Raw genomic sequence first — 12,625 nt, 5'->3', positions numbered from 1 at the left:
TATTTTACTTGTACATATCTATCCTATTTATTTTATTTTGTTAGTAGCTTTGGTTTTGTTCTCTGTCTCCCCCTCTTAGACCGTGAGCCCACTGTTGGGTAGGGACTGCCTCTAGGTGTTGCCAATTTGTACTTCCCGAGCGCTTAATAACAGTGCTCTGCACATAGTAAGCGCTCAATAAATACGATTGATGATGATGATGATGATATATATATACCTGTATATATGTATATATGTTTGTACCTATTTATTACTCTATTTATTTATTTTACTTGTACATATCTATCCTATTTATTTTATTTTGTTAGTATGTTTGGTTTTGTTCTCTGTCTCCCCCTCTTAGACTGTGAACTCACTGTTGGGTAGGGACTGCCTCTAGATATTGCCAATTTGTACTTCCCGAGCACTTAGTAACAGTGCTCTGCACATAGTAAGCACTCAATAAATACGATTGATGATGATGATGATATATATATATACCTGTATATATGTATATACGTTTGTACCTATTTATTACTCTATTTATTTATTTATTTTACTTGTACATATCTATCCTATTTATTTTATTTTGTTAGTAGGTTTGGTTTTGTTCTCTGTCTCCCCCTTTTAGACTGTGAGCCCACTGTTGGGTAGGGACTGCCTCTAGATGTTGCCAATTTGTACTTACCAAGCGCTTAGTAACAGTGCTCTGCACATAGTAAGCGCTCAATAAATACGATTGATGATGATGATGATATATATACCTGCATATATTTATATATGTTTGTACATATTTATTACTCTACTTATTTATTTTTACTTGTACATATCTATTCTATTTATTTTATTTTGTTAGTATGTTTGGTTTTGTTCTCTGTCTCCCCCTTTTAGACTGTGAGCCCACTGTTGGGTAGGGACTGCCTCTAGATGTTGCCAATTTGCACTTCCCGAGCGCTTAGTAACAGTGCTCTGCACATAGTAAGCGCTCAATAAATACGATTGATGATGGTGATGATATATATATACCTGTATATATGTTTGTACCTATTTATTACTCTATTTACTTATTTTACTTGTACATATCTATTCTATTTATTTTATTTTGTTAGTAGGTTTGGTTTTGTTCTCTGTCTCCCCCTTTTTGACTGTGAGCCCACTGTTGGGTAGGGACTGCCTCTAGATGTTGCCAATTTGTACTTCCCAAGCGCCTAGTACAGTGCTCTGCACATACTAAGCGCTCAATAAATACGATTGATGATGATGATGATATATATATATATACCTGTATATATGTATATATGTTTGTACATATTTATTACTCTATTTATTTATTTTACTTGTACATATCTATCCTATTTATTTTATTTTGTTAGTATGTTTGGTTTTGTTCTCTGTCTCCCCCTCTTAGACTGTGAGCCCACTGTTGGGTAGGGACTGCCTCTAGATGTTGCCAATTTGCACTTCCCGAGCGCTTAGTAACAGTGCTCTGCACATAGTAAGCGCTCAATAAATACGATTGATGATGATGATGAAGTAATTCGTCGCGCGGTTTTCGAAACTAACGAAAAGCTCCACGAGGCAGCCCTTCTCGAAAGACTTCCCCACTTTTTAACTGCGCCAACGTTTGATGAAACTAGCCAACCAAACGCCTGCCCCCCCCCCCCCCCCCAACCTATCCTCACCGTTTTTACATTTCAAGGAACCGGGCCAACCGATGTGCAAACATTTGCATCTTGGTGCTACACCAAGCGTTTTGTAGTCCTTCCCCCCTTTCTTCCGTTTTAAGGAGTTGTTTCAGAAAAAAATTGCTCAGGAACTTCACCCGAAAAGATCATTTTTAGTCGGGGGCGATGCCAAATGGGCGTAAAATAAGCCCCGTTCGATTAATTTGATTTGTGCCCTCCGACTGACTTCGGGGGAAAAAAATGTGCATTTCATAAAGGTTACTTTTCCTAAATTCTAATCCTTGATTTGTGGTCACAGGTGAGGTGGATTTATATACACATTTGTGATTTTAATAGTTTATGCTAGCAGTCATTTCAACGCAGTTTTAGCTGAGTAAAAAGATAATTACTCGCTTGTTCTCCTGAATACTTTCCACAGGCTGCGGATATGCAAAACGAATTAAGCAGGCACAGGAAGAGTCACAGACCTTGGCTAGTAAAGATAGACGGAGAAATGATGCACTACCATTTCTTCCTTGTACAAAATACCATAATTTATTAAAAAGTCTCCCTAGTCTACACAATCAACCCTGGATTTTTCTAGTTCGTGGGATGGGAGCAAAATAACTTCATCTTCCTAGCCAAGATGCTGTACTTGATCGTTTTTATCAGTTCAATTTTTCTCTTTCAATGAAAACATTTAACTGTTTTTAGGAATCGAAACCTGGGAGTGACATTTACGTTAACAGACAACTCGGTTTTTATTTTCCTACTCCAAAGTAATTTTGGAGGGTGTTGGAAGGGAAGGAAAGGACGAACCTATGTGTGTTGGAAGGCAAAGGAGACACTGTGCAGTTCTATGTCTTAAGCACACCAACATCAGCCCCTCAGCTCCATACAACACATCAAATAAAGCACATTTTTAGCTGTGAATTTACAATACATACTATTGACCCATAAAACGGAAACTGCTCGGGTACCTGGCCAATTTCAAGGAGGCTCTAAATCATTTATCTTGGTAAAATTTTGGTCACTTTTTCCAGTGCCACAGACACTCTGGTATAGACACAGCCCTTTTGAATGCATCAGTGTTACCACCACATTTCACAACAAAAAAAGGAAACAGTCTCAGGACATGTCTTCAGTCTGGTGTCTAAGACAGTGGGTGGGGTAAAGGAACCTGGCATTAAATCATGCAACTGAGTCCCTATAAGTCCATTTCATGCTGATTGAGAAGGCCATTTTCCCAGCTAAGGATACAAACTAAAAACTCGATCAACTAATTCACCTCCTTTTTTTGGAAGTAAAAATACGGTCCTTTCAACCACCAAATTACAAGCCAGTTTCAAAACAGCCCATATTCTGCATCTGCAACAATCCTCAAGATTCCTGTACTGTTTTACTCTTTTTCTCTGTACCTACTCCATACACTAGAAAGGTAGGAATCAAGGAGAGGTGAGGAGAAAGAGTAATTTCCTCACTGTGGCCGTAGATGAGGAGTGTACACCCTGCCAGCCTGCATCACTTATTCACATTTGGAAGTTTGTTACTGAGAACCAGAACATTAGGTCATTACTCCAAAAGCCACACTCACATATATAGAGCACCTTGACTGTACCCTGAAATTCCTTAGACAGATACCGTTCTGTACTAACTGAGCAACAAATCTTCCCTTCCCCGCCCCATACATATCTATGTTAGCATTTGTAGCACAAAAAAAAATCAAGGGACCATTATGGGGAAGTTTCAGGTTGCCAAAGGGTACGTTTTTCTGCATTTTTTTAGAAGGCAACGATTTGAATATCTTTTTCCAAAATTCTCTCTTCAGCATTATCTGCTTATCGTGTTTTCTAACAAAGTCAGTCCAGGATTGAAGACAATGATGATTAACTTATTCTTCCAGATAGATGTTTTCCACGAATAACTTTCATGCTACTACCCCTATAAAGATGCTGTTTAAAAGACTCTAAATGGTAGGCGTAGTACATAATTGGTAGGCATGAAATGTAGTGCTTCAAAACCCTTCTGAAATCCCACCTCCTCCAGGAGACTTCCCCTGATTAATTTTTCTTCTCCCCAGTACAGATCCTCCCCCAGTACTTTTGCCCTCACTACCTCTCACTGCATTTCAGCACATATTTTACATACTCTACCACTTGAGGACTTCTTCCATCTATAAATTATTTTATATCTGCCTCCCCAGCTAGATTGTAAAATCCTAGTGGGCAGTGGTCATGTCTTCTCCTGCACTCTCTCAAGTACTTAACATGCAAAGAATAGTGCTCAATAAATACTACTGATTGATTGGAATCCTCATTTGACATAGAGGCAGGAGCCAGTGGTTTACAAAGTTCATGAGAGGAAACGAAAAAATTGACTCCAGTGAAGTTTAGTCTTCTCCCGCTCCTCCCACAACAAAAAAAAAAAAAAAGAAAAGAAAAAAGAAGAGACCTTAAAGAGCAGAAAAGAGAAAATGGTGGCCATTGCTGCAGAGCAGCAGGACATTTGGAGAGGCAAGAGAGATTTTGGACAGTGAGGTTGTCTCATACTTAGACTCTTTCTGAGAAAGGGAGACTACGAAAAGAAGTTTTTAGAAACCAACTGACCTGGGTTTGAAGGGCCCTTCCCGAATGGCATCATCATCTTCTGAGCAACCTAAAATCAGAAAACTCAGGTCAGTACGGTGTTCATTCTGCTAGAGGACCCTGTTTAATTGCCTCTTCTCCAGCTTAACTGCTCATTAGAAGGCCATAAAATGTCAGGACTCTGACTCTGTGAAGTGACCTGTAAACTTTTTAACTATTGGAGACTTACCTAGCCCATCACGTCCTGCCTCTGGCCTGGAACTCCCTCCCTCCCTCTTCACATCCGACAGAGGATTTACTCTCCCCACCTTCAAAGCCTTACTAAAAGCACATCTCCTCCAAGAGGCCTTCCCGACTAAGCCCTCATTTCCTCTTCTCCCAATCCCTTCTGCTCTCCTTTGCACTTAGATTTACACCCTTTACTCGCCCCACCCTCAGCCCCACAGCACGAATGTACATATCTGGAATTTCTTTATTTATATTAATGTGTGTCTCCTCTTCTGGTCAGTAAGCTCCATGTGGTCAGGGAGCGTGTCTACCAACTCTGTTATACCGTACTCTTCCAAGTGCTTAGCACAGTGCTCTCTCTGTACAGAGTAACCTCTCAGTAAGGATGACTGATTGATTACTTGATCATCAGCTCCCCAAACAGATAACCAGTATTTACACCAAGCAATCTAGGTTTGAGAACAGGGGCATAAGCCTGCTCCCTCTAATTTGTCTTTAATATTCATCCCTTTGTGACCTACGCAAAAGAGACCTCCTGCACTAAATACTTTTTCTTATTTTACTGGAAATGGTTATTTAGAGATCCAGTCACTGCTGTCTCATGACCAAACTGTGCATAGCATGCCACCTCAACACCACCTGGCTTTCTTGCCATCCTTTTAAAGATCCTTACTGCCAAAGCTTCTACCCTCAATTATTGACATGAATAAATCACTGCACTGAGCAGAGTCTAGTAGGGACCGTATCCCAATAGAACCCGCCACCCGACAATCAAGTATACAAACGGAGAAGAAGGCCAGTGGGTCATCGTCTTCCAGGGTGCGTGAGTTACCGAAGGCGCCAAAGAGGAATTGTCTTAACTGTGCAAATCTTGTACAATTTCTACAATTTCAACCTATCAGAACAAATAAAAACACCGACTGTTCCTTCTTTTAGTGCATATCTAATTCTCTTCTCAAAATAAAATGGATAATCTTCCAAAGACAGAGGTCTGCTCAGGACTGACCCAGGGCTCTTCCTACAGAGAATGACAATTCCACTCAGGAAGGATGTGGAATGAACAAAAGGCACGTGAGAATCAGACCTCTACACATTACATCCTTTAGTTTTTCTGAGACCCTAGAAGCGGTAAAAGATGAAAGAGATGATGACACTGTAAGTGTCCTTTCTCTGAATGTGGGTATTCCAAATTTTCAAGTACTAGTTCTCTTCTGTACCAAAATCATTCATTCAAATGTTGAAAGTCTAACAGTGGGAAGTTTAGATTAAACACTGAAGCTCAGTTTCCCCTTCAGGCCAACCCTGCTTTTCTTTTTCACCACCCACTTGTGGCTTGCTGTCCTTCTGTTTCTTGAGGATTTATGTACATTCCATACATCAATGTAGGTAACATTTTGAAATTTGCCAATCTAGAATAGGAGACCCTTCCCTGGCTTCAAGATGTAACGTGCTAGAATTTATCAAAGATTTCATAAGAAAGTTGTTCAGTGAAAATCTCAAACATTATACTTCATAGTAACCACAAAAGCAAATTATAAGGGTGTTTAAATATACATTTTTTAAAGTCCTAATTTTTTAGCCTGGAGCATAAAACCAAGCCAACAAAGTGGGGGGAGGGTGCATAGGAGGGGAAGGAAGGTAAAATATTAAGAACAATGTACTTTAAATTATGCATAGATAAGTGTGTAAATTACCTCTGTAAGATATAAAAGAGGAAGATTTTAATAATTAAGATACCAGAATTGCTAACAACAGAATCATTTGCTATTTCTAGTTGTTTTAAAGCTTTGAGAGCTTAGGTTTAAATACTGCATACCAGTGACAAGTCTTGATCTTTGAAAAGCCATTTTTGTCATTTAAGGATGGAAATCAACTTCACCTCAAATTCTTCAGTGGATAAAAATAATAGAAGTAGAAACAAGTTCTAAATTACTGAGCCAAATGAACCAATGAGCAGGGAATGAACTAACAGCAATTAGAAACCGGAGAGTTTATTGCAATTGGTCTTTTCTTCCATTAGGGATGAATCAGACTAGGGTGTGATATAGAGGAAGAGCTTCTCCACAGAACATTGCACCATGACATACTAGGTTCTGAAAATGTCTCTAGAAAAAAAATGATTTTCTGGAAGCTATGATGTTCAATTTGAATATGGATTTTAACATTTTTACCTAGCTGACTATATACTTTTACATTATTTACTAATACTCAATTTCATTTTGAAATTTCTTGTTGATCCAAAAGTTATCCTCTACACTGAAAGCTCGTCCACTACACTGTAAGCTTGTTGTGGGCAGGGAATGTGTCTACCAACTGTTATACTGTACTGTCCACTTAGTACAGAGTTCTGCACACTGTAAGTGCTCAATAAATAGGATTGATTGATTGATATGTTTAATGCTGGTTCTGAGGACTCAAATAAAAATTTATATTGGGCTTGGATTAAAAACACTTCAGGAATATATATATATATATATATTCATGAATAGATATATACATATATATTCAGCAAACACAAGATTAGAGCAGCCAGAAAACAAACTATTCTCAGATGATGAAACCAATATTTCTTCAAATAGCTTTCAGGATTTTTCTTGGGCTCTTATTAAATCACACCTTTCAAAATAACACAACGTCAAATAAAATGATAACTTGGAACATGGTTTGATTTTTTTCCTGTGTATTTGCAGGGGAGAAAACAAAACAAAACACCTGAAACATTAGTGATGAGTATCTGATGCCAATTTTCCCTTTCAAATAATAGGTTCATTAAATCCTTCAAAAAAATCAATACTATTTCTTTTAATTGACCGGAATAGAAAAGTTCCACACTTTTGATTAGGGATGGTAAAACTAAGGGAAGAATTCATTCAATGCAAATATAAAAAACATAGAGATGTGTGATTAATCTCAAACTATGAATGTTAATATTCACTCAGATTAGAGACAACAATGAAAAAATCTGGTGACTCACTGATCTTCTTGAGAAGGTCCATTTGGCATTAAATGAAGAATGGTTTTACACACATTGCATTTTTAAGGGGAAATTCTCACTACTTCAGTGATATCACTATATTTGTTTTTATCTTCAGGTTTAATATAAACAAATTCAGTGCAGTGAATCAATGCAATAGATCAGGTGTCTACTCCCCAATGAAAAGGCTGAATGCACTTAAAGTTTACATGTGCTATATCCCAAGCATAAATGGCACAATAAATGTGAATAACAATATTTTTTAAGGAAGAAAGTGGAAGGGCATTGTTTTAATGTTTCTAGTGAAAATCGTTTTTTTAAAAAATCTCAGAATAGCTAAGTTTAAAAATATGACTTTGACTCCATAATCTTTAATACTTTATTAAAACATACTACATACACATCCAGCAGTACTTCATCCAGAAAGAGGTTTTCTTGGTGAATTGGTAAGAAATATTAAAAACACTTGCCAAAGTTTTTATCTTTTGCATTTTCCCCCCTTCATGGTATACGTGTCCCCTACTCTCGAAAACATCCTCTGAGATGCAAATTGGCAACTGTTTTAAAATTTTGCAGAATTGCCAGGTACAAGTTACAATTCTTGAACTGCTTTAGAAACTCATTTTGAATTGCTCACACATAAAAACCGGAATGTGCCATACTTCTTAAATATTAGCAGGAGAAATAATTTCCTGAACAGGAGGAGCACCGGCAATCTATTGATCTAATCGTATCAGGACAGTCGAAAAGCATTGCCTAGGGCACAAATGCTAATTTGGAAGTCCCAATTTCCAATAATTTAAGTGTGGATATTGCAACACACGGATTGTAGCACGGTTGATTTTGCTGATTCAAACAGTTTGCATTTCTTCAGAAGAAACAATGGTTTTACATGATAAAGCTCCCAGCTGAGTCATTGTTCAAATCACACTGAATAGAGGAAAAGGAAGACAAAGCAATAGTATTGGTTTGAAAAATTCCTTTCTTGAAAGACAGCTAAGCACATACAATTAGCTGCAAGATTACATTCTGTCTTAAGGTAGTCTGTTAGTCTTGCAGGTTACCAAGTAAATTGCTTCTAGCTAAAACTATATTTGCTTCCTTTTCATTATAGTTAGAAAATAGAATTCTATCATTTATAGAAAATGCAAAACACATGTACAACCATCATAACAATTAAGGTTACATAAAGCATGCAGTATAAATGACGTGGGAACAATTTCAAATGTACATGATTACTTAAGTAAAATGCTTTTGTAGTTGGCTCGTCTGAACATCGCTGCCAAGAAACAACTATTGCAACAAATGATTCTGCAAGTAGCTAACAAGTTTCACTGAAACTGGCTGGCAAGGTGAATATATCGTACTATTTTACAAAATGTGGATTTTACAGAATTGTTTGTTTCTAGTAAATAAAAAAAGGAATATACAAAATGCCCTACAAATTTTAAGAATTAGTCTGGTTGCATTTCTAATTTGGTTAAAATAGAAATTATGATTATAAACAATACATAGGGGCCATTGTATTCAAGCACATTATTCCTCCTAAAAATCAGGAAGTTGTAAGATTTGATGAATCAACACTACTGCTTACACCCTAGCCATACACAAAGACATTTCAAGATCATGAGGATAAAGACAGTTCCCTTTTTTAGGAGTCAGAGTTTAAAGATAGTCTTAAGAAAATATTGTAAAATATCTGTGGCTGCCCTTAAAATCGATCATCTAACACTACGAGTCTCTTTTCTATATAATTAACCTTTTGTTCAGCCAAGAAAAAAACCCAGGAACTGATTGCTTGGAAATGAGCTCCATGACCTCTGTCCTGGTTTGCCACCTTTGACCTTTAATTTGATGATCCTGCATATCAATCCATTCTATTTTTAGAAGCAGGATGTCAATAAAGTTCTGTGTTTAAATTTTTACCTCTTATCTATTGGGCAAGATGTGGCAAATTGATCATTTGCTTTTGGTGTGGCTCCAAATATTACTGCACTGCTGTGCAGATGACATATTTTAATCTGTACACTAATGCGTTGGTCACCGAATCAAACCATGGAAATTATCCTCAAAGTACCAGGCTACAGAATAGACGATGACACGTATTTCTTCCTCTTTAAAAAAAACCCATCCCACGACATTCATTATTATCGTGTGTTACAACTAATGGATGCAGTGTCTCTCAAAGAGCAGGCCTGAAGTGATTAATTGTGACACTCGTCACAATTTGATGTAGGCTTTAAAGGTGCCTTTTAAAAATGTAACCTTGTAAAAAAAAAAAACCACCCCACACAAAAGGAATCCCTACCCAGCTCATGTTCAAGGTAACAGCTGTCTTAACCAAACTTGTACTCTTTTTTTGGTGTGGGATAATTAACTGTTTAAATTGGTTTAGAAACCACATCTTCGTAGATGTGCCAGTTTTCCAAAAAGGAGAGAGCCCCGGTATTGATCCAATTGATCGTACTGACACTATCCAGTACTAAAATGACACAGCAAACTGCATTTACTTTTCTTGGGAAAGTCTGTGGCACTCGCCCTTAATGAATGATTCAAACGCTCAAGAATGCGGTAAATAATAGAATGTTAAACTTATTACGGTTATCTTGGTACTGGTACACACTCCCCATCCTCCCCTCAACCTCAGGGTATGTATTCAGTTGGATTTAGTAATGATCAATATGGCTGTCTCGATTCAGCACTCCGGTCAGCGACATTATGTAGCGTCATTATATCCTAGGAGGGGCTCTTCCTCAACGCGGGTTTGTGGGCACATTCCTCGTAAATTTTCAAAGCAGAGCTGTCTTCATCAAGTACACCCCATTCTCTATGTGTAATCCGCGTTTCAAGAATCAAATGCTTTTGGCATCGTCTTCCCCCTCGGCGAGGCAAACCTATTCTTTCAACCTCTTCAGCGGGAGCCTCACAACCAAAGAAAAGCATCCTTTTTGTTGTTGTTTCCCCAGGAATTGACGACATAAATGCCAGTAACAATACGTTTGCTTTTTTTCTTTCCACGATATATCCTTTTTTTTTTTTTAAAGATAATGATGTGACTAAGGAAATTAAATCCTATTATAAAATGGAAAAAATAATGAGCAAAACGTTCTCTGAATGCTTATAGCTTCCAATTTTCCCTTTCGCTTAGAGGCAGTCTGAAACACTGATTATGATTCATCACTGCATCCTCACTATACTTTACTCAATTAAAAACTGGGCCTGGAAAAACGGCGATTGATCATTTCCTGCTGAGTTTTCTAATTCATTATATATGTAAAATGTGTATATACAGATATACACACATATTGCTTTAAAATTAATTATTTTCTTGTATTTACAGGTTGTCAGTGCTTTGCTTAGCAAATTATTCTCTTCTGTTGAACTGATTTTTAAAGCACCAAAGTAATATCTCCTATGCACTCTAGTTATATCGGCATTAATCATTACAATGTTAGTAAGTACAGTGACATTTAATGACATCATTAGGAAAGAAAACTCTTGTACCAGTCCTGTTTACTGATATAGGTTCAAGCAGCATTTTAAATAATTCACATGCCAAGCATTTGCCCCGTGTCATGAAGATAAAAATCAATTCTTTGAAGCCTAACTTTGATCACCGAATGCTCACACTTTAACACTCATTCCATGTGCTTCCAACTTGTACTTCCCAAGCGCTCAGTACAGTGCTCTGCACACAGTAAGGCTCAATAAATACGATCGATTGATTGATTTTGCTTCACTTCCAAAGGGGTACAGTCGAACCCATTTTCTCTCCACAAATTAAGTATATTTCACAGCAAATCTGTTATTTTCAAAACAGCGTCTACACTGTTTCCTATATGACTGCACCGCAGCCTGCCAACCGGTACCGGACCAATCTTACTGAAAAAAAATATTAATTGGTTGTAAATTACCAGAACACTGTGTTCCAGCTCTACCAGTTTAGCACGCTTCCGCGAACAGCTCAGCCAGCAGGATGCAATGAGCGATCTTAATCATCTTTTTTTTAAAAAAAAAAAACACCTGACGGTCTACCGGTAAACAACGATGGCTGTATTTTATCTCAAGAAAAATAATGCGCATTTCAAAATGGATCATTTTCCTGCTTCTCAAGGCATCGTTGCCCTTTCGGGGGAAGTGTCAAAGGCCATGTGTCGGTTGAATTCTATTAGCTCTCGACAACATTTCGGTACAATGGGCTACCTTAGTTCACGCCAGCTGAAATGAGGCTACCCTCGTGCTGGGAAGATGAATTCCCACCCCCCTCGCCTCACCCAAAAGGCGCTTTAACTGGAATCTGGCTTTCAACAGACTGGCATTTTAGGGTGTTTCCGACCTAATCCTGCTTCCGACCGGGACATAAGGCACTCTCCCAGGAAGCTCGGGGACGTCTCCGAAAGTTGGCCGGCATCAAGTTTGGCACTGGGGGCTTTGGTTCTTTTTTTAATTCGCCACGCTGCCTGGAGTGGTCCAGGTTGCCCCGGCAACGCGCTTTGTCCCCGCACCTCCGTCCGGTCCGCAACACGCTTCCCCGCGCCCGGGGCGGGAGCATCATCATCATCATCATCATCATCATCAATCGTATTTATTGAGCGCTTACTATGTGCAGAGCACCGTACTAAGCGCTTGGGAAGTACAAATTGGCAACCTATAGAGACAGTCCCTACCCAACAGTGGGCTCACAGACGGCCCCATCCCAACCTGGTCCTAGGAAGACGGCATTCCCTGCATCCCATCCGAGTCCGGATCCTTGGCGCCCGGAACGCCCGCTTCCATTGCGACGGAGGGCGGATAACGAGGACCGACTCGGTCCCCCAGACTGTACCGGTCCTTCCCGGGAGGGTGGCAGAAGGCATCATCACCCCCACCACCATCATCACCATGGCAACGGAAGGCCGTCCATCCCCGCCGAGCCCCCCGCACACGTCTAGGCTGGCTTCGGCCGGCCTCTCCCGCGGGGCGGGGGGGGGAAAGGGGAGGGAAATCCACGGCAACGCATCCGGTGTGGCGTGAAACGGGTGAAAATGGCGGACTCGCCGGTACTTACGGTTGTCACATTCCGCAGCGAAGACAGCGGGGGAGCATCCCGCGAGACGCCCACCGAGAGCGCCTAACGGTGCCCCGCCCCGCCCCGCGTGCGGCGGGCGAGGAGCGGTCGGGGGCAGGCCGCCCGCCCCGGGGGGCCGCCGTCCGGC

General features: G+C 39.6%; 1 protein-coding gene across 2 annotated transcripts in view; it reads right to left on the bottom strand.

The window, feature by feature from the left end:
* The window catches only part of LIN28B (lin-28 homolog B), a 71,829-nt gene extending 59,530 nt beyond the window's left edge, over positions 1-12,299 (bottom strand). Inside the window, exons 1-2 of one of the 2 annotated variants that reach the window (XM_038761318.1) lie at positions 12,132-12,299; positions 4,250-4,298 (exon numbers count right to left, since the gene is read on the bottom strand). In XM_038761318.1, the coding sequence (XP_038617246.1) occupies positions 4,250-4,286 (37 nt within the window). In that variant the 5' untranslated portion in view covers positions 4,287-4,298; positions 12,132-12,299. Of the gene's footprint in view, positions 1-4,249; positions 4,299-11,704; positions 11,838-12,131 lie in introns of those variants that run through there. The other variant, XM_038761319.1, reaches the window with a different exon arrangement.
* Between the last annotated feature and the right edge of the window lie 326 nt (positions 12,300-12,625).

This window comes from Tachyglossus aculeatus, chromosome 19, assembly GCF_015852505.1.
Source record: "Tachyglossus aculeatus isolate mTacAcu1 chromosome 19, mTacAcu1.pri, whole genome shotgun sequence".
NCBI classification, from domain to species: domain Eukaryota; kingdom Metazoa; phylum Chordata; class Mammalia; order Monotremata; family Tachyglossidae; genus Tachyglossus; species Tachyglossus aculeatus.
Note: the sequence above shows the minus strand (reverse complement) of the source record. Positions and strands in the feature narration are given on the sequence as shown.